Source organism: Podarcis liolepis, assembly GCF_965112155.1.
Source record: "Podarcis liolepis genome assembly, chromosome: 14".
Taxonomy (NCBI): domain Eukaryota; kingdom Metazoa; phylum Chordata; class Lepidosauria; order Squamata; family Lacertidae; genus Podarcis; species Podarcis liolepis.
This window is the reverse complement of record NC_139569.1, coordinates 41,155,983-41,179,284: the sequence shown is the minus strand read 5'-3', so window position 1 is coordinate 41,179,284 and position 23,302 is coordinate 41,155,983. Positions and strand designations below refer to the sequence as shown.

General features: G+C 42.5%; 2 protein-coding genes across 2 annotated transcripts in view; one reads left to right on the top strand and one right to left on the bottom strand.

Annotated features, from left to right (window-relative positions):
* LOC310693470 (NAD(P) transhydrogenase, mitochondrial-like) overlaps positions 1-23,302 on the bottom strand; it is a 963,907-nt gene that overhangs the window by 102,318 nt on the left and 838,287 nt on the right. The window lies entirely within an intron of this gene.
* Positions 1,947-23,302, top strand: part of SLC12A1 (solute carrier family 12 member 1) — an 82,361-nt gene continuing 61,005 nt past the window's right edge. Inside the window, exons 1-6 of the mRNA XM_083476070.1 lie at positions 1,947-2,109; positions 6,734-7,292; positions 9,161-9,292; positions 11,136-11,211; positions 22,237-22,332; positions 23,027-23,122. Of these exons, the coding sequence (XP_083332196.1) occupies positions 6,882-7,292; positions 9,161-9,292; positions 11,136-11,211; positions 22,237-22,332; positions 23,027-23,122 (811 nt within the window). The 5' untranslated portion in view covers positions 1,947-2,109; positions 6,734-6,881. The remainder of the gene's footprint in view (positions 2,110-6,733; positions 7,293-9,160; positions 9,293-11,135; positions 11,212-22,236; positions 22,333-23,026; positions 23,123-23,302) is intronic.

Here is a 23,302-nt window from a genome sequence, read left to right as displayed (position 1 = left end):
GAAACTAAAAGAGCAAACAGTTCAAGCACACAAGAACTATCTTGTTGTATCAGGCCAAAGGGCCACCTAATATTTGTTGCATTATTTAACGCAAAGGTGGAAAACTGTGGTTCTTCGGGAGTTGTTGCACTCCCAACTCCCACTAGTCCCATCAAGCATGACCAATGGTCAGGGATTTTATTTGTTTGTTTATATTTCATGAAATTTATATACCACTTGATTGGGGGGGGGGCTCAAAGTAGTTTATGAAAAAACGATAAAACAATAAAATTATCACAATAAAATAGAATAAAACAAATCAAAACTCCTACAAACTTTATGAAGATCTGGGTAGCCTTATCTGAATAAGAATGTCTTCAGCAGGCGCTGAATGGAATTCAGTGAAGTATGATGTGAGTTGTAGTCCATTAAAATCTGAAAGGTCAGAGGTTCCCCATCAGTGATTTGATCCTTTGTTAGGTACATCTACATGGATGTTTTCTGCCTATTTTCCTTCTCATTCCACTTTAATCGGAACCCAGGATAGCTATCTTCCAAATATTCCCAAATTCCATGGGTGGTATTCAATTAAGTCTTATTTGGGGTAGTAAAAGGTAAAGGGACCCCTGACCATTAGGTCCAATCATGGCTGACTCTGGGGTTGCGGCGCTCATCTCGCTTTATTGGCTGAGGGAGCTGGAGTACAGCTTCCAGGTCATGTGGCCAGCATGACTAAGCCGCTTCTGGCGAACCAGAGCAGCACACGGAAACGTCGTTTACCTTCCCGCCGGAGCGGTACCTATTTATCTACTTGCACTTTGACATGCTTTCGAACTGCTAGGTTGGCAGGAGCAGGGACTGAGCAGCGGGAGCTCACCCCGTTCGGGATTCGAACCGCCGATCTTCTGATCGGCAAGTCCTAGGCTCTGTGGTTTAGACCACAGTGCCACCCACGTCCCACTTGGAGTAGTAGACCCATATAAATTAATGAACACGACTAAGAAGCATTGATTTCAATAGATCTACTCTGAGTACAACTTAGTGGACTACCACCCTCTGTATTTATATCCACTGTATCCCATCCACAGTGGGGGTGGGGGTGCGTGATTGGCTGAGCCTTTTCTCCATGCTTTAGGGCAGACCCCTCCCCCCAAAGTACTTCTTCACACACCATAAAAACTATGGAATTCATTCCCACAGTGATGGTCACCAACTTCGATGGTTTTAAAAGAATCGTTTTGCATTCTTATATAACCACCCAAAATCAGATGAATGACAGCACTCAGGTGTTAAAGGATGGTGTGGTGATAGTAAGTATCCCATGTTTTCGTCAGGATAAAGATAACGTAAGGTTTTGTTCTTTTGATGTCATCCTTGAACAGTTCTTAACAGTTCTTAGATAGGATAATCTAGTGAGAGGCATCTTCAAATGTCCATTTTTACCAAGAAACAGGTTGCCATACCCACAACTAATTTTTGCTGAATCACGCCCAGTGCCTAAAGTGAAAGAATGACCTTCGTAAGCTTCAAGGGTATAAATAAAAAAAATTCCAACGTATTGGCATGAATATTTAATTACTTTTAAACATTGCTACATAGTCATTATTTCAGTAGCACATGACTGGCTGGGAATATGGTCCGAAACAGCCCTGTGCATATTTCTGTGAGTGCATTTACAATTGCAAACATAGTTTATGAACTCGAGAGAGCAGAGGTCAAGATCTTGAAGAGTAGCTAAATCACCTTCACTGGGTCCACTGACATTCAGGGAGAGCTGAGTGCCAGGTCTGACTCCTTCCGTCCAAGAATTAATGGGCTCATTACTAGCTAATATTTAAAAAGCTGAAATGTTCCTCTGGACACGTACCTTCTGTTTCAAATTCAGGGATTGGCTGGTCCCCTCGGTGTTCTATATAGAAGAAAGAACCCGGCCGCTGAAGTATTGTTCGTGGTGGGAACGGACACTATTGGCAAGGTACATTAGAAAATAAGAAAATAACTGCTGATTGGTTTAAAGAGAGGGCTTGCACAGTATAAACATTTGATATTTTGGACATCCCTAAAGATAGACAGCTGAAGCAGACAGATCCCTGACAATACCAACATCCTCTCCAATATCATTTGTAAAAGGTAAGCTTTTTAAAATTATTATTTCATTCCCCACCAGGGTTACGACTCAGTCATAATTTGGATGAATTGTTCATGTTGCGAAATCTTTGTCCGCAACAAATAGAGAGAGAAAAACTGACGGCCCAGATTTTCTCCTAAGAAAGTAAATCCCAACAATGCAACAATAAATGCAACTTGAATGAATCAGAGATGATATATTCAGCATTTTGAGAGACGGAATTGAATAAAACACTGTCTGTAGATATTGTGCGATCGATATTGCCTTGGACTTTTCATCAGCACAGTGACAAGAAGGGAAACGTGAACAGAAATCTGTGCATAAAGAGAATCTAGAGCGAGGAAAAGCTTTCTACTTTGATCTGTCCCCAGGAGCATGGGTGTGTTGTATTAGTTGGAAGGAAGGAAGGAAGGAAGGAAGGAAGGAAGGAAGGAAGGAAGGAAGGAAGGAAGGAAGTGCAAGATTCTTAATGTTGTTCCTTTTTCTGCCCCACTGATTGATGAATGGAATTGCCAGGTTAAGTTGCAAATATTGTCTGTTTAAAAGATGGTAGCATGCAATATCATGCCATATCTTTATTTAATATGCATATACAGTACTTTCAATATTTTTTAAAAAAATGTGTTTTGTTTGAGCTTGTTTAATCTTTGCAAAGGCCTTTAGCCGTAAGCAATAAAAGTTTTCATTGACTTGTCCTGCACACATCTAGCTGTCCAAGATAGTAGACGGGGAGGCAGATTTCCACCTACACTGCAAGACAGACAGGAAGATGCACCCACATCTGAGCCTACCAGTTGGGATCACAACTGAACGCTTCGTATCCAGATGTGCATGAATGTGCGTTTGACTTGCACATGTGAACAGTGACAGCCAGTTCAGCAACAGAAACTGTGTATGGAAAGCTTGCCAGAACAGAGCTAATACTGGAATATAATCTCCAAAGATACTTCCAGTTTATATCAAGTTGTTTGGAAGAGCACCAATATCTTTGGCTGTGGTACCCTGATTGATGTTTGCAAGCACACAGGCGTCCAAAATTTGCTGTGTTTGTAGTATTTGACCACAATCCAACACATAACTAGGCATATTTGAGCCAATTAAATTCAATGAGCCTTAATGTGCTTAATTTTGGGTTGGATTGTGTCCGCTCGAGGCGAGCTTTGCATATCACTGAAAAATAAACAAGTACCAAAATGTGTTTTCTGAAGTTAGAACCTGAGCCCTTGCCAAAGTGGTAAGAATGGTTGGCATTAAAGTGGATATGTAGCAGGGGGGGTTGCGGGTGCAGAACTCTCCCCTGACTCCACATCCTCAACCCCCATCGCACAGTTGTTTTTCTGAGTGAAGGGTTCAGTATTTTGGTCCTGCCTGCTACTGCCTGCTTAAAATACTCATTTACCCTCCCACTCACCCACCTCCTCTCAGGTTCCCCCCCCTCCTCCTGCTTATCAAACTAGGGATGGGAAGAGAGTAAATTCAATTCACTTTGAACTTACCCAATTTTCTCCTTGCCTTGTGCCTTGGTCAGAGCCAGCTGGCACAGCTTTGAATTATTATTATTATTTTAAATTTTTTATTCCATATTTGCAGTTTTACTACGTTAACTATAAGCCTGTTTGAGTCTTATGTGAAAAGTGAGAGGTAAATATGTCAGTTGCAAGCAGACCTCAAGACTCCTGCATCAGCCTCCCATAGTTGTGGTATCATTCTGAACCAGCTCTGAACAAACTGCTAGATGGTATCCATTTACTAAATGTACGCCATGCCTTTCCTCCTAAAGGAACCCAGGGTGGCAAATGCAAATGTGATAAAACAATAAAGACATCTTTAAAACATTTTAAAAAACCCAATTCTGATACAGAGGCAGACTGGGAAAGTTGTCTACAGTGGTACAGTCATACCTTGGGTTGAAGTAGCTTCGGGATGAGTATTTTTGGGTTGCGCTCCACAGCGACCCAGAAGTAACGGAGTGTGTTACTTTCAGGTTTCGCCGCTCGCGCATGCGCAGGCGGTCAAAATGACATCACACGCATGCGCGGAAGCGGCGAATCGAGATGCGTGGACGTGCGGACGCGTTCAGGATGTGAACGGGGCTCCGGAACGGATCCCGTTCGCATCCAGAGGTACCACTGTACCTCGGGTTACAGACACTTCAGGTTACAGACTCTGCTCACCCAGAAATATTACCTCAGGTTAAGAACTTTACTCCAGGATGAGAACAGAAATCGGGCTCCAGTGGCACGGCGGCAGCAGGAGGCCCCATTAGCTAAAGTGGTGCTTCAGGTTAAGAACAGTTTCAGGTTAAGAACGGACCTCCGGAACGAATTAAGTTCTTAACCCGAGGTACCACTGTACTTAAAAGGCTTGTTGGAAGAGAAAGGTTTTTGGTAGGCATCAAAAACACAACAGATTTTTGTCTGATTTTTAAGAGGAAGGATTTGCGAATGGTATGTGCCAGTCCTTGTATCGTGCAGAATGGACCTTCTGATAAGATGCTATCTGCAGGGCATAGTGATCAACTGGATATAAAAAGGGCAAAGTTGTTGAGCTTTCTTTGCAAAATCTAAAAATAAAAACAAAAAAAGCCATTTTTAAGGAATTTCGGCAAAACCTACACTTCCGATATGGGTTGCCATACGTCCGGATTTCCCCTGACATTTCAGAGGTTTCCGCCCAGATACTGTTTCCAGCTGCCGAATCCCGGCTATGTTCAGGAAATTCCAGACAAATGGCAGCCCTAAGAACTTAGCCCAGGAGCTAATTGGCAGCCAGTGCAATTATAGGTCTTGTGAGGACACAAGCTAAGCTTTGGGGTGGGACTTGCATTTAATGAGATGGGCTGACATGGTTCATTTCTGAGTATGTGTCGACATGCTGGTACTTAACTTTCCAAGCCCTATGGACCTTCGAACTCTGGCGCCTGATGGAATGCCTGTTCCCAGTCTGACATCAACCTGCCCATGTGTTCCGATTGTCTTCAGAGGGCCTGCTGTCCAAAGTGAAGTGGATGGCAGGTCATAGGAACCTAGGAAGCTGCCCTATACCAATAATAATAATAATAATAATAATAATTTATTTATACCCCGCCCATCTGGCTGGGTTTCCCCAGCCACTCTGGCAGCTTTCAACAGAATATTAAAATACAATAACCCATTAAACATTAAAAGCTTCCCTAAACAGGGCTGCCTTCAAATGTCTTCTAAAAGTCTGGTAGTTGGTTTTCTCTTTGATATCTGGTGGGAGGGCGTTCCACAGGGCGGGTGCCACTACCGAGAAGGCCCTCTGCCTGGCTCCCTGTAACTCAAGAATTGAACCTAAGACCTTCTGCATGCAAGGCAATTGCTCTACCACCACTGAGCTACGCCCTTCCCCAAAGTCAGTAGAGGGTCTCCTCTTGCGGTGCTCCATTCCTCCCCAAGGGAAGATCAGCTTCCACTGAATTATTTTTATTTATTTCCTTAAAACATTTATACCCCACCTTTACTCCAGTAAGCCGGTAATCAGCTGTCGGAAACGCTATCCAAGTGAAAATCAGCAGTGTTGTTTTTGCCGATTTCCCTTAAAAACAGCTCAAAAACTTCATTTTTTTATTTTTTATTTTTGAGATTTTGCAAAAAAAACAAGAAAAAAAGAGGGGGGGTCAACAGTTTTCTGTCCAGATTTTCACTTTCTGAAATATGGCAACCCTAGAGGAAGGTGATAAATTAACCATTTAAAACAGCCCTTGCAATATAACAACGAAACACTAAAGGCGCAATCCAAAACACAGTTGCTGTGCACACTGGACAGGGCAAAAGGTGAGGGTAGGCAAATCATTGCACCAGCTCAGAACTTGCAAAGCGATCAGGCCTGTTGTTGTTGTTGTTTAGTCGCGTCTGACTCTTCGTGACCCCCTGGACCAGAGCACGCCAGGCACTCCTGTCTTCCACTGTCTCCCGCAGTTTGGTCAAACTCATGTTGCTAGCTTCAAAAACACTGTCCAACCATCTCACCCTCTGTCGTCCCCTTCTCCTTGTGCCCTCCATCTTTCCCAACATCAGGGTCTTTTCCAGGGAGTCTTCTCTTCTCATGAGGTGGCCAAAGTATTGGAGCCTCAGCTTCAGGATCTGTCCTTCCAGTGAGCACTCAGGGCTGATTTCCTTCAGAATGGAGAGGTTGGATCTTCTTGCAGTCAATCGGGCCTACATCAGGTCAAATGCCCAACTAAGGAGATTGCAGGCTGGCTCAGCCCCTTCTTCCCCCCATTTTGGGGCTTTTCACCGGTTCTGCTGTTGGGATCCTGCCAGCAGCAGTTACACACACACACACACACACACACACACACACACACACACACACAATTTTGCATCACAGTTCTCCGGTCAAGTAATAATGTTCCAGGCATTTACTCTCTGGAACCTTCAGCATGAATTTCCCTGCTGCTTTGAATCCTATTGGATCTTACGCTTTCCCTGATGTCTTATTTTGTCTTGCAAACCATTCTCACAGTTGTCTGTTGAAAGGTAGTGCATAGATTTGATATTTTAAAAATAAAAATAAATATAAATGGTAAGACATCAGGCTTGATGGCTGGAAAGAAATCAGCTAATTTAAAATATTGCTTGTTTTTTCTTTGTTGGGTGACAGAGTTGCACATTATTACTTGAGTAAGAGTGTTGGCGGAAGCAATTACTGAATGAGAGACACTGGGATCATCTGCACACCACAGCAGTCTGGGAATCTGACAACAAAGAAGCAGTAAGATCTGTGACTGAAATATCAGTTGCCCATAAATATGTCTATGAATAATTCTCCAAATGTATTTTTGGACCCAAGTCCAAACAGATTTCAAGTCAATGTCATTAATGAAAGCCACGACAATTCAGTACAATCTCAAGGCGATCCCGACTCACAACGCTACGAAGAGACTTCTTTTGCAGACGATGTCAGTAATAGACTCCGAGTCGGCTACAGGCCTGAAAACAGAGAATTATATGACAATTACTTTCAAAATGGAGATGCTTCTAAAACAGATGGGAATTTTCACCCTTATGATACCCACAGCAACACGTATTACCTGAAAACATTTGGTCATAATACAATGGATGCCGTGCCTAAGATTGGTTACTACCGAAACACTGGCAGCGTCAGTGGGGTCAAAATTAACAGACCAAGTCTGATGGACATTCACGAACAGCTGGCAAAGGTATGTCAAAGAAAGAAAATACAGATCATCTCTTTTGTTCTTTTGAATAGTTATTGGCAACATAACCCGTATAGCCTCAACTGAGAGGGCATTAAGAATGACCCTACTTGCAGCGCAATCCAATTCATATTTACTCAGATGGAAGTCTATATTTAATGGCAGGGACAGAGATCTCGATATTGTGGGATACGACTCCCATCATTCCTGACCATTGACCACCCTGGTTGGGACCGATGGGAGTTGTAGTCCACATCTGGATGGCACTATATTGGGTATTGCTGCTCAATGGGGCCCACTGCCAGGTTTGCATGCATAAAATTGAAATCTTGTGTGCTTAGCTGTGAGCTGGGTTAATTAAATTCAGTGGGACCTAAATCCCCAACTTTCTCTGGAGTTCTATGTATGTAATGGTTTTATGTAATAAAGCAAGGCTTTTTTAAAAAAGAAGCAGCTTGCAATCAGCTTAACACAAAGATCTAGTTCTCAGTAATGTAGTAACTGTTCAGGTGGAGCTTCACATAATATACAGATAATAAGCATGTCAGGGGGAAAGCTGTAGAGCTATGGATTTCAGGAACTGCTTCATGGATAATTCCATAGTGGGAAGGGTCCTAAGGTTAAAAAATATGAAGCCCACTGATAGAATCATAGAATCATAGAATCATAGAATCATAGAGTTGGAAGAGACCACAAGGGCCATCGAGTCCAACCCCCTGCCAAGCAGGAAACACCATCAGAGCACTCCTGACATATGGTTATCAAGCCTCTGCTTAAAGACCTCCAAAGAAGGAGACTCCACCACACTCCTTGGCAGCAAATTCCACTGTCGAACAGCTCTTACTGTCAGGAAGTTCTTCCTAATGTTTAGGTGGAATCTTCTTTCTTGTAAAACAAGAAAGAAAGATGTAAAACAATAGATCCTGTTTATCAGTTAGCATAGGGTCGATCCCAAATTAATATATCTATATATACAGTTTCTTTAATGTAACGTATCCCATGCAGCACTAAGTTAAAGTCACTCGGCCGTATTCTTATTTCAATAGCAAAAAGCTTTGCGGCAATGAACACATAAGCAGGTTGCCGGTGACTTTGTTGTAAAATAAATAAAGCATTCTGATGTACAATGAGTTTCCATTGGCACAACTGTTGCAGTGGATTCCTCTGTTGCACAACATTGAAATTCACCTGTCCGTTAGCACAAGAGCCCTTGGACTAGCAGACAGAGAACACTGAATACAGCCCCATATGCTTTCAAGCTGTTCCTGAACTGTTTGAGAATTCTCACCCTCCCCTGCCACGAAACACACACATACACTCAAAATTTGCCACCAAAAATAGCATGGATAATTTTTAGAGGCCATGGATATATGAATATATCTCTAGAAAATTCACACCATCCAAGATTCTGTCTCTTTCAAGTCCCTAATGACATGAGAAAACGATATGTAGAGAAAAAGTCTTGGCATGCCTTGGCAGAACTATGTTGTATTCCATGCGAGGGGGAAAGCTGGAGATTTGCTTGTTTTCTCCTATTTTACACGATTTGTTATAGTTTTGCTAATCACAGAAGGGAGCTATCCAGGTCCTGAAATCCAACCTCCAACCACTGAAAATCTCATTTGCTTTGGTGTCTTATTTGCAGCTGGCATTGTCCATATCTTCACATAAATGCCAGAACCTTGCTTTCTTTTAAAAGGGGGGAAGCTGAGATTTTCAGGTTGCTGTATCCCTGATCAGGGATATTTCCTGTCTTCCTGTGCATATTTCCTGTCTTCCTGTGGAACCACAGGCTAGACACGCTCCCGTTCCTTTCATCTGAAAGACAATCATACTAAATACCTTTTAAAAAAAATTTTGTCATTGTTTAGAACATTGCGGTGACTTCTGCTTCAGTTGACAAATTCGCCAAAGCAGATGGCAATACAGAAGAAGCTGAATCCAACAAGGAAGAAGAAACCAAAGGAGGCTTTGTGAAATTTGGATGGGTGAAAGGGGTTCTGGTAAGCGAAATATATATCCTAGAAGAGACCCCAAGGGTCATCTAGTCTAACCTCTTGTGATGCAGGAATCTCGATTAAAGCATCTATGACAGATGGCCATCCAACCTCTGCTTTAAAACCTCCAAGGAAGGAGTTGCCACCACCTTCTGAGGAAGTCCATTCCACTGTTGAACAGCTCTTGCTGTCAGAAAGTTCTTCCTGGTTTTTAGTCAGAATCTCCTTTCTGGTGACTTGAAGTCACCAGAAGTCCTACCCTCTGGGGCAGGAGAAAACAAGCCTGATCCACCTTCCAGTGGATGGTGGAGCCAGTGTGGTGGAGCCAGATGGTGGAGCCAGTGTGGTGTAGTGGTTAAGAGTGGTAGTCTCGTAATCTGGGGAACCGGGTTCGCGTCTCCGCTCCTCCACATGCAGCTGCTGGGTGACCTTGGGCCAGTCACACTTCTTTGAAGTCTCTCAGCCCCACTCACCTCACAGAGTGTTTGTTGTGGGGGGGGAAGGGAAAGGAGAATGTTAGCCGCTTTGAGACTCCTTAAAAGGGAGTGAAAGGCGGGATATCAAATCCAAACTCTTCTTCTTCTTCTTCCACATGACAGCCCTTTAGAAATTTGAAGGAGGCTATCATATCTCCCCTCAGGCTCCTCTTTTCCAGGCTAAACATACATAACTCCCTCGACTGTTCCATACAAGACTTGGTTTCCAGACCCTTCATCATCTTAGTTGCCCTCCTCTGCACATGCAATTGCTTGTGCTGGAGTTTACTTGCTCCAGTTAGTTTATCAGGGTTTGTGTTCTTTGCATTGCATCTCCCCCTCCCTCTCTCTCAATGGGCAGCTTCAATTAGCACTCATATACAGTGGTACCTCGGGTTACATAGGCTTCAGGTTACATACTTTGTACAGGTTACTTTGCTTCAGGATGAGAACAGAAAGCGTGCTCCGGCGGCACAGTGGCATAAAGAGGCCCCATTAGCTAAAGTGGTGCTTCAGGTTAAGAACAGTTTCAGCTTAAGAATGGACCTCCGGAACGAATTAAGTACTTAACCTGAGGTACCACTGTATGTCTTTTTTTTGGGGGGGGAGTGACGTGGGTGGCGCTGTGGGTTAAACCACAGAGCGTAGGACTTGCTGATCAGATGGTCATGGTTTGAATCCCCGTGACGGGGTGAGCTCCCGTTGCTCGGTCCCTGCTCCTGCCAACTTAGCAGTTGGAAAGCACATCAAAGTGCAAAGACGCGGCTTAGTCATGCTGGCCACATGACCCGGAAGCTGTACGCCGGCTCCCTCGGCCAGTAAAGTGAGATGAGCGCTGCAACCCCAGAGTCGGCCACGACTGGGCGTAATGATCAGGGGTCCCTTTACCTTTATGTCTTTTTAAAATTTCATTTAAAGCACAGTTCAGACAGTTGCCTCCACATGTTCTATTATAAACAGCTTAACTGTTTTCACTGCCCCACTATCCAACCTGCCCAGACTCTTTCCTCTAGTAGCAGGAAATGCATGAAGGATTCTCTGTGTGTTCAGCTAAATGTGGAAAGATTTCCCCTGATCAAGATGTGAAGATCTCAGGCTACAGCTAGTAGTTTTGGGGAGAAATGAGGGTGGGTCTAACTTGCATGACACCATTTGCAGCAAATGCCTTAACACAACATGAAGGGCCGCTGGTCATTGCTGTTGTTGATTGTGTTATGACCACTTTCATATTTGACTGTTATGGTCTCTTAGCCTTGGTAAACATTTCTACTGAACTGATCATAGTCTTCAAAACCATTGGTTATTTTTAGACATGGAAAACTCTTGTATTCTGCAATTACATGGTGATGCAATTGTCTTTGTTTATAATTTAGGTGAGATGCATGCTGAATATCTGGGGCGTGATGCTCTTCATCCGACTCTCCTGGATTGTAGGTCAAGCTGGAATTGGTATGTATTTTTTAAAGAGTACTTTTCCACTATATGAAGGAGAAACAGGGTAATTTTCAACAAAGATGATTAGCCTTTAAACTGAAGTGTGAATGGGTATATGGTAGACATTTGTTTAACATCTTTTGTTTAAACTATTTTGTGTAAATTGCTATCTTTAAATGGAACAGACATGTGAATACTTTCAAAATTATGTTTCAGGTAGGTAGCTGTGTTGGTCTGACGCAGTTAAAATATATACAGTATATATATACACACACACACACACACATATATATATATATATATATATATATATATATATATATATATATATAATGTCCAGTAGCACCTTAGAGACCAACTAAGTTTGTTCTTGGTATTATATATATAAATTTGTTCTTGGTATTATATATAAACCGATATATTATATATATACCAAGAACAAACTTAGTTGGTCTCTAAGGTGCTACTGGACAATTTTATTTTTTTATATATTTTGACTGCGTCAGACCAACACGTCTATCTACCTGAATCTAGACCATGGATGGCACCACAGTGAGCCACATGAAATGGAAGTTCAAAATTATGCTTTGTCTCAAACTAAATCCTACTTTGACATTAATGGGCCTAAGTTTGTCATGCTCATTAACTTTGATGGGCCTACTCTGAGAAAGGCTAGCATTGAATACAACTCTATTAAATCGATCAGGACTAATGTGCCAACCATCAGATTATGGAGCAGGATTTACTTATCATACCTTCATCTAGCTTTTCAGACAAAAACCTTGTCTATTCCAAAAGCGGTTTCTTGTGTCAGTCTAATATTCAGTACTGTGTTGGTGGCAAGCACTGAATATAAATGAAAATTACGTACCTTACAGTTTGGCGCTGCAACAGTATCTTTATAGCCATACATTTTGAATTATTTGACTATTTTGGGGAGCTTTTTAAGAGTCTGGTTCTCACAAACAGCAAACGGAGGCCATCCACCCGTTTCTGGACTGTACATGTCCCATTCCAAATTGCAGGTGGGAAAATCACATGGCCGAATGCTTCAGCTTGAAAAGCAAATAAATCACAGCTTATAGAAAACTACCACATCAGCGGGAGGGAAAGGCGAGAACCATTCTTCTTACATCAAGTTTTCCCCGCGTTGGATTGTTTCCTCACCTTTTGTGGGACAGCAATCCATCATATACTGTAAAACCCACACCCTTTGAAGTCTGAAGCAATGCAGTCTAGAGACAGAGTTACTCCTATTTGTGAGAAAGGGGGCTCAGTACACCCTGTACCTTTCTTCTTCTTCTTTGACGATCACTCGTAGCCGAGTAAGATCGTCTTCCATGAACACGGTTTTAACAATGAGTCCGTAAGTGACTGTGGAGGACAATTCTGGATCCACACGTCCTTCCACAGTGGGGACATAGGTTTCCAGGCGGGAGTTGATCACGGTGAGGGTTTGCCAAGCGTGCCTTTCTCTTAGCTCATTTCTCCCTTTCGTCCTGAGTTCGAGAGCCTTCAAAGCCCATGACACCTTTGGTAAAGGTTGTTCTCCAACTGGAGCACTCACAGGCCAGTGTTTCCCAGTTGTCTGTGTTTATATTACATTTTTAAAGATTTGCCACGAGAGAGTCTGTAAACATCTTTTGTTGACCACCAGCACTGGACTTTCCATTTTTAAGTTCGGAATACAGTGGACACTTGGGTTGCTCAAACTATGCTCAAACCCGCAACTGCGCACGCGCGGGTTGCAATTTGGCGCTTCTGCGCATGCGCAAAGCACGATTTAGCGCTTCTGCACATGTGCAACCACCAAAACCCAGAAGTAACCCATTCTGGTACTTCCAGGTTTCGGCAGTCCGTAACCCAAAAAAAAAACCGTAACCTGAAGCGTCTGTAACCCAAGGTATGACTGTAAAGTAGCTGCTTTGGAAGACGATAATCAAAGCACAAATTTTCCCCTCAGAGGTTTATCCCTTAAGGAGCTACAATGCCCATCACCTTTAACAAACTGCAGTGCTCAGAGTTCTCGGGGAAGGCAGTGTGATTTAAATGTGCTGTAAAAGTAGAGGATATATTCAGCCTGGGTCTATAGCAGTGAGGTTCCTAAGAGACTCCCCCAGAAGCCTAGTTGCTCCAGGCTGAGGTCAATATAGAAAGAGTAGCCTAATAACACTAAGTTTCAGATCCACTGGTCTACACTATCATTCCCTATGTGTGCCCAAAGGAAAAACAACATATACAATTATAAGGAAGAGCATGGGGTTTTTGGTACCCACCCTGTATTAACCAGGTAGGTGTATGAAACTAAGGCATCTGAAGGCAGCCCTGTTCAGGGAAGTTTTTCATGTTTGATGTCATATTGTGATTTAATTTGTTGGAAGTTGCCCAGAGTGGCTGGGGGAACCGAGTCGGATGGATGGCATATAAACAACAACAACAACAACAACAACAACAACAACAACAACAACAACAAACTGATCTGCTCTAAGCAGGTTAAACAAGTGTAACACATAGTCGACAATGTATGCATTCAATGTATGTTTTGATTTTCCTTTAATCGGGCAGAGGCACTTTCATACATACATACATACATACATACATAATTTTATTTGTCTGCCAACTTCAAACTATACTCAAGGTGGATTGCAACATGAAAAAATACATAACCACAACATAAACAATAAATAAAACATAAAAAATATGAAACTAAACTATTTCTTTATTCTTTTTATATTCTTTTCTTTTTCCTTTTTCTTTCTGGCTCTTTTTCTTCTCTCTTTTCCTTTTGATAAGATACTTAGATTACTGTTTTAGTTTGGGGGGGGGAGATTTGATAAGAAGCTCTGAATTCTTCTTTATATTCTAGTAAAAAATTATTTTAAAAATAAACAAGAAATAAAACATTAAAAAGTATGTAACCAAACTGAACAATTTTCACATAAATCACAGCACAGTCTAAAATAAAGCTGCAAAAACCAACTGCAATAGCAGCAGCAACACCCCCTCCAGCAGCAACCCCCCCCCCAAAAAAAACCCAATGCTCCGGTGGTACATATATGGCTGTACACTATTGCTGATGCAGCACCTATGGGGGGTGGGGCAGATCTCCTTTGGCCTGAGAGCTGCATTCACCTTTGGTCAGTCCTCTGGGGGCTGCATACTGGGAATGGGTGTGGCCAACTCAGACTTCACTTGTAGAGAAAGGCATTTACTTGGGCATTTAGACTCCCCTTTCGAAACACCAGGGCGGGGTGGGTTTAGAAGCTTACCTTCTCATTGCAAGGTGCTTCTGATGAATAGTAAAGGTAAAGGTAATGGGACCCCTGACCATTAGGTCCAGTTGTGACCGACTCTGGGGTTGCGGCGCTCATCTCACTTTACTGGCCGAGGGAGCCGGCGTACAGCTTCCGGGTCATGTGGCCAGCATGACTAAGTCACTTCTGGCGAACCAGAGCAGTGCAAGGAAACGCCATTTACTTCCCCTCCAGAGCGGTACCTATTTATCTACTTGCACTTTGACGTGCTTTTGAACTGCTAGGTTGGCAGGAGCAGGGACCGAGCAACCGGAGCTCACCCCGTCGTGGGGATTCGAACCGCCGACCTTCTGATCTGCAAGTCCTAGGCTCAGTGGTTTAACCCACAGCACCACCCACGTCCCGTTTGATGAATGAATGAATACCTTCTGATGAATACCAAACTGCTGTCTGCTCTAGGAGGCAAGCTGCCATTAGCATCAAATGCTCTGGGGCATCTCTCCCTGAAACCAAAGCACATTTTGCACTGTAGAAGGAATGTTGGGTCATTTTAGATGGCGCTCCAACTACAGCAGCGCTAACACAAGAATCAGGATACGATCGATTGAAAGAAAGCCATTTCTTTTTTTGCAGATGGTATAAAAGGTAAACGCAATGCCTTTTTATATGGCCCATTTCTGCAAGAGAATTTGCAAAACATTGCTTTTAAAAGGCATATCACATGTTAACTAGACAGTGTGTTTTTAATGGACTGAACCGAAATCTAAGAATCACAATCAGTATGTATGACGTGTGTGAGACTATCTGCTCATTGTTGTGCAATCTATCGCAGAAAAAAGCTATGAGGAGCTGATGCAGGGTGTTTCCTGTCAACAACAGCTGCCTTCATGTTTAGCAGGGAAATAACATCATTGTTGGGGGAACAACACCATCCTACAGACTTGCAAAATAACAGGAATAATCAGTGCTTTTTTTCTAAACAAATGTTTAGGGGTAATCTCATTTTGATTTAAGAAAATCACCATTTTATAGTTCAAATTGGGGGAAATAAATACAGTAAATGGACAAAAGTACAAAGATTTACAAAATGTTTAGGGGTATGCATACCCCTGTCTCCCCCCAGAAAAAAGCACTGGGAATATTAAACCGAGCCACCTCAAAATTACTGAAAGTAAACTTCGAACAATATCTATCATGGAACTTTGAAGTGTCAGGCATAGCCCTAATGGCTTTAGCCCAAACGTAGCAGAGTTTTCCTGCACAGCGAAGAAGCTAGTTGAGGTGGAAATGACTAGTCAGCTAGACTCAGAATAACTATTTACAGGATTTATTAAAAGGAAAAAAAAACAGCAGAGTTTCTGCATACAAAACAAAGCAAATAAATCATTTCTTTCTCTCTCTCTCTCTCTCTTAACCATACACAGCACTCCTACTCCTTCAACACACCTAACCCCAAACTGTGCTAGCATTCCTAGATAACAGAGTTGAGTGCTGGTCATTAACCAATCAGTGTAAATCGATTCTAGGTCAAGCAGACCTTGGCTTTCTGCCAAGAGTAAATTGACACTGCCTTGAGTTAATTGTGTGAAGCCAGAATCTGTAAGTTTTCATGAGAATCAATTAACAGAAACTGAACAATCTAATTGACACACAAGCTTCCTGATAAAATGAAGATGATGTCAGATAGACTTCACCTAAATGCTTTTGCAGCCTGAGGTTTTTTGAAGATGTGCACACTGTATTTTACTCCTAAGGGGCTGGGACCCCCGAAGTGAAATCTGTTTTCTTTAGAAAACATGCAGTTCAGTTGCGCTCAGACGGCAAGAACTCCTGGTTAAAATGAACCATATTTTTTTAGTAAAAAAGGCAAAAGCTTTGTGGATGTGAACAAGCCAGTTGGAGCAAAGACATTTATAAATTGTCTTCCTACAGGGAGCAGAAAGTGTTCCTAAGTACAGTTGTGCCTTGGTTTTTGAATGGAATCCATTCCGGAAGTCCATTCGACTTCTGAAAATGTTCGAAAACCAAGGTGTGGCTTCTGATTGGCTGCAGGAGCTTCCTGCAGCCAATCGGAAGCTGCAGAAGCCCCATCGGACGTTTGAGTTCCAAAAGAGCGTTCGCAAACCAGAACACTCACTTCCGGGTTTGCGCCGTTCGGGAGCCAAAACATTTGAGTCACAAGGCGTTTGCAAACCTAGGTACGACTGTACCAGAAGGATTTGGATGAATGCTAGATTCTGAGATGATTGGGAGACAGCAATGAAAGGGAAGGCTTCTCCACACATAACTGAGTTGTTGTTGTTTTCTGAACATGAACACCAGCTGCACTGGGATTATGGCTAAGGATTGTACCCAGTGGTGGCTGGTGGTGTTGGGACTAGTAGGGTGCAAGACAGGAGTACTAACAGTTGGTGGAGCAGATCTGTCCTTCCAGTGAGCACTCAGGGCTGATTTCCTTAAGAATGAATAGGTTTGATCTTCTTGCAGTCCATGGGACTCTCAAGAGTCTCCTCCAGCACCATAATTGAAAAGCATCAATTCTTCAGTGATCAATCTTCTTTATGGTCCAGCTCTTACTTCCGTACATAATTGGTATATACATCTTGTTAATACAGTGGTACCTCGGGTTACAGACGCTTCAGGTTACATACACTTCAGGTTACAGACTCCGCTAACCCAGAAATAGTGCTTCAGGTTAAGAACTTTGCTTCAGGATGGGAACAGCAGCAGGAGGAGGCCCCATTAGCTAAAGTAGTGCTTCAGGTTAAGAACAGTTTCAGGTTAAGTACGGACCTCCGGAGCGAATTAAGTACTTAACCCGAGGTACCACTGTAAATAAATAAATGAATGAATGAGGAGGAAGAGGTTCCTAGGGGTTTGTTTCACTATGGAAAGGGTTGCCAACCTTTTTGAACTAGTGCCCTCAATCTCCTTGTGCCCTCAATCTTCAGAGTCTTTTCCAGGGAGTCTTCTCTTCTCGTGAGGTGGCTAATGTATTGGAGCCTCAGCTTCAGGATCTGTCCTTCCAGTGAGCACTCAGGGTTGATTTCATGCTTACCTGGGAGTAAGTCCCACTGAACTCAGTGGAACTTGTTTCTAAGCAGGCATATACAGGTTCACACAGTGAAAGAACTTTTGCTATTTAGAGGAGAATGGCTTGGCAGGAAACTTGCTGGAATAAATGAAGGGGAGACGGGAAGTTTTCTCCATCTCCACAGCATTACATGTTTGCACCTGGCACTGTGCCTGACAAAAGGGTGCTTGCCGGTTTTATGATGCATACCAAATGAGGCCTTGCAGCTGGAAGCACATATAAGTATATGCCTTGCCATGAAAACTCCACATCTTAACATTGCCAAGACTTTGCTCAGGGGTTTCATGCAAAATTAGTTCCTTTTTTAAGGGTAGTTTAGTAACTTATTGCCATTATCAAGAAGCATTACTTTGTTCCGAGGTATGAAAATAGCCACGGGCAAGAGCCATTCATTTTAATGTTATTTAATGCCCTTACAACTGGGGTTTTTAATCTAAACTTTAATCAGAGCTTGGCGTTACTTTGTAACAAGAGCTATCACAATGGCTCTGCTTCCGCCGCCCCACATTTAATTCCAAAAGTATAATTTGCTAGTATTCAGAATTTGGGTGATCTGCTCCCCAATCTTGTCCCTGTGCTGCCTCATCACCAAATACCGGTGATATGCTCCCAGACACCTATGTGTGGTTATAACATTTGAATATTTTGTACACATCTAAATCCACTATGTACATAAGCCCAAATCAAGTGGTCAGTTCCCAGATTGTGGGGTGGTTGTGGTTGATGTAATTTGGTTTTGCATGCATTGGATTGTGTGAGCCTATTCAAACATAATGTCTAGGTATGGATGTCTAGGAATGATGGGGGCAGGTTCCTGGAGGGATGTGCTGGGTGGGAGAGAGGCACAATCTTGCTCCCTCCTGCACATAGGGAGATAGATAGATAGATAGATAGATAGATAGATAGATAGATAGATAGATGATAGATAGATAGATAGATAGATAGATAGATAGTTTATTATGGCCATAGGCCCATATTCAATACATCATACAGCAACACAGGTATAACAAGATAAAATTAATAAATTAAATTACGTTTAAATCAAGTACATCTCAGACCGTAAGTTTCTAAATTCCATTAAAATAAGAACAGTATAGCGCTTAAATTATCAAATTATCAGTATAAATCAATATTATTTAGGCAAAATCAATAATCATAGAGTAATCCATTTTTCCTTTTCTAGGCTAATACTGTTATCAGAAATCTGGCAACAGAAAGGGACCTACTTGGATCAGAATCTTGCAATAAATGAATTAGCTGTGTTTCCAAGGAGTCACCTGAGATTTCCAATAATAAAGGGGACAAAAATCTGATCCGAGAAACTGAATGTAGTGAACAACAGAATAGTATACGTTGTAAAGATTCTATAGATCTATTATCGCATACACACACCGCTGAGATCCGACCATTGGAAAATCTATTATTCAAGACACTGGAAGGAAAGGCATTAAATCTTGCCTTAATAAAGGCATATCTGTGGGGCACATAGGGAGATAACGGATAGTATGATCCAGATGTGGCTCATTTATTAACACTGCATTGCTTTGCTTGGGACTTTGGTTTGTCCCATTCTGAAGCAGGCTACTGCACTGTGGAGAAATTACTGCTACCAGCGCCACAAAATTACTGTATTTTCCCATGTATAAGACGAGGTTTTTCGCTTTAAAAAATTAGTTAAAAAATGGGGGTCGTCTTGTACATGGAACATGGGCACCTGGGGGGATTTTTTAAATATTTAAGCCATATGTAGGCAAACTAAGGCCCGGGGGCCGGATGTGGCCCAATTGCCTTCTGAATCCAGCCCATGGACGGTCCAGGAATCAGCGTGTTTTTACATGTGTAGAATGTGTGCTTTTATTTAAAATGCGTCTCTGGGTTTTTTGTGGGGCATAGGAATTGGTTCATTCCCCCCCAAAAAATATATATATATATAGTGCGGCCCCCCACAAGGTCTGAGGGAGTGTGGACCGTCCCGTGGCTGAAAAAGTTTGCTGACCCCTGAATATGTCCGGGATTTTGGCTCGGGCAGGCTGAGGCGGTCCCTCCTGCTGCCTTCCCCCCTTTCTCCTCCCCCTCCGGGCTGCATGCTGGCAACTGGCTTGCCTCCTGAAGCCCCCACCGGCTTGACCATAGGAGCTGCCTCCGCTACCTCTCCTTGCCCTTCTTTCCTTTTCCCCCTCTTCCCCTCTCAAACTCCCACCCTTCCCCCAGCCCGCTCACCCCCTTCCTCATCTCAGTTTGCTCCATGGCATGGCCCAGAGCAGAATGGGCACTGCCTTCCCCTGGCGTTTCCTCAACGTCCTCCCTGGGAACCTCCTTCTCCTCCGCCGCCGCCACAGCGGCTGCCACCGATGGAAAGTGTGTGGTGTCCACTGCTTCTGCACTTTGCTTCTGCACTACGGTGCACTGCATGCTCCTCATGCAATCACCCCCCCAAAAGATAAACAAATTGTCGCCGCCACCACAGATCATCCAGCTTTTCACTTCTATTTTAGGGTTTTGTTTTCTTAATTTTGGGTTCAAAAATTATAGGGGTCATCTTATACATGGGGGTGTCTTGCACATGGAAAAGTACAGTGGTACCTCGGGTTAAGAATTTAATTTGTTCCAGAGGTCCGTTCTTAACCTGAAACTGTTCTTAACCTGAAGCACCACTTTAGCTAATGGGGCCTCCTGCTGCCGCCGCACCGCTGCTACACGATTTCTGTTCTCATCCTGAAGCAAAGTTCTTAACCTGAGGTACTATTTCAGGGTTAGCGGAGTCTGTAACCTGAAGCGTCTGTAACCCGAGGTACCACTGTACGGTATTAGTTATTAAAATAGGATCAACAGATACCACATGTTGCTGAGTAACATGAAGGCAAGAAAAGTCTGCAAGCAGCTTGCAATCAATATGTTGACTGAGGAGGAGACAACAGATGGAGCAGGCAGATAAGTGAAGCAAAGCTGTCGCTATAATGGAACTAGCCAGGTTTTTTGCCCCGGGCGAAGCCTCCAGAGGGGCGCCATTGAGGCTCTCTGCCTCTCTCTCTCTCTCTCTCTCTCTCTCTGTGTGTGTGTGTGTGTGTGTGTGTGTGTGTAAATGTGAGTCGGGGGTTCCAGACTGGGTCTTTGACCTGGGTGAAATAAAGCCTAATTTTGTTAGCTGCAAGGGATGAATGCGAACAAACACAGGCACTCAGGCTTGTAGCCAACTAAATCAAGGCACACATAGAGTAACTTATATGAGCACAACATAACTTCCTCTCCATCTTCTCCCCCAGTGTACCCCAAAGTTTGCTGTGGTGGTTTCTCCAACCCCCCAGAACAGAGCTGGGGGTGGTGCAGGGGGCACATGAGGGGAGAGAGAAGTTCCAATACATTCATGTAGGTTTTTCCATGTGCCCAATTATTTAGTTGGATACAGACCCCATGCTTTGTCTCCTACTGCTGCTCCCGTTGATTACAATATGGTTATTTAACCAAAATTTGCGAAGTGCTATACAGAACATTACGAGGATCTGATTCCTAACATAATAATAATAATAATAATAATAATAATAATAATAATAATAATAATAATTTATTTATACCCTGAGGCCATCTAGGTATTTAAAGGTCACACTAACACTTTGAATTGTGCTCAGAAACATACTGGGACCCAATGAAGGTCCATAATAATAATAATAATAATAATAATAATAATAATAATAATAATAATTTATTTATACCCTGAGGCCATTTAGGGATTTAAAGGTCACACTAACACTTTGAATTGTGCTCAGAAACATACTGGGACCCAATGAAGGTCAATAATAATAATAATAATAATAATAATAATAATTTATTTATACCCTGAGGCCATTTCGGGATTTAAAGGTCACACTAACACTTTGAATTGTGCTCAGAAACATACTGGGACCCAATGAAGGTTAATAATAATAATAATAATAATAATAATAATAATAATAATAATTTATTTATACCAGCCACTGTGGGCGGCTTCCAACAGAATTTTAAAAACACAATAAAACATCAGACAATAAAAACTTTCCTAAACAGGGCTGCCTTCAAATGTTTTCTGAAAGTCAGATAGTTGTCTATTTCCTTGACATCTGATGGGAGGGCATTCCACAGGGTGGGCACCACCACCGAGAAGGCTATCTGCGTGGTTCCAAGTAACCCCACTTCTCGCATTGAGGGGACCACCAGAAGGCCCTCAGAGCTGGACCTCAGTGTCCGGGCAGAATGATGGGGGTGGAGATGCTCCTTCAGGTATACAGGACCAAGGCCGTTTAGGGCTTTAAAGGTCAGCAACAAAACTTTGAATTGTGCTCGGAAACATACTGGGAGCCAATGTAGGTCTTTCAGGACCGGTGTCATATGGTCTCAGCGGCCACTCCCAGTCACCAGTCTAGCTGCCGCATTCTGGATTAGTTATACTTTCCAGGTCACCTTCAAAGGTAGCCCCACATACAGCACATTGCAGTAGTCCAAGCATGAGATAACTAGAGCATGCAGCACTCTGGCTTATATAGTCTTACGTGACATAGCTAAACTGAGGAAGAGAGAGAAAACAGATATTCATATAGCTGTAATGATGAAGCGGTTTTACCAGTGAAAGACAAAGTCTGATTTCTCTACTACTTTAAATAACAATTGTAGTGAGTTACGAGCCATAAGTTACATTTTTCATCTTTTCGTTGCTGACAGGTCTTGGAGTTATCATTATCCTCCTTGCCACCATGGTCACCTCTATTACTGGCTTATCAACTTCTGCAATAGCAACTAATGGTTTTGTCCGTGGAGGTAAAAAATATATATATTTAGGATGTTTCTCCCCAGCCCTCTTATTCTTGGTATTCAGAAATAGTTCCCCATGTATTGTCTTACTATTAGACAAGTCAAAGGGTTCCTCAACCTAAAATAACAGCACAGTGGACAGTAGACTCAAAGGAATCAGAAGGTGAGTTGTATGATCAGCAGTACTGAGACGCTATAATTTAATGATTCTTAATCTTTTTCCTGAATCAAAACGTTCAGTTCACAAAGGTCAGATGATCCTGTCCGAGACCGATGGAGAAACAGAATCATCTTATTTTCCTGGAGATGCTTTCGTTCTTTTTCTCTTTCATTTTTTTAAAAAAAATGTATTCAGAACATTGCAGGTTTTCTTCAGTGGACATGGCAATCCAGATTGCTCAAAGATGGAAAACTTCGTGGAGATCACTGGATTCGTTAACTTGTTTCTTATTCCCTTAACTTACAAAGTCTCTTGAGAACATGGATTAGTTCTGGCACGCTCCACCAATGTCCAGGGTCTTACTCTTTATCTTGATGACATGAATTCCAGGTATTTAACAGAGCCAGTCAGACCTCTTCCCTCTCCATGAATGATGGTGGCTTCTTACTAGAAAACGGTGGTTTCATATATATATATATATATAAAATTAGCATGAATTATATGACCAAGGGTCAAACATCTTTTCTGGGATTTTTTCAGGTCTTGGAGTCGTAGTTATTTGCCTGAGTGTGGTAGTTACAACCTTAACAGGTATCTCCATGTCTGCCATATGTACAAATGGAGTGGTGAGAGGAGGTGAGTCAATTTTGTGTTTCAAATGAAGAATATAGGTATCTCTGGAGAAGTGATAACTGTGCTGGCCTATTCAAGTCAAATAAATTGGAGCAAAACGACTAAGTATCAAGGACTCAACTGAAGCATGGGAGACAGCTTGGATGAGAAGAGGCAGGGTCGTTACTTGATGTTAATTGGTTA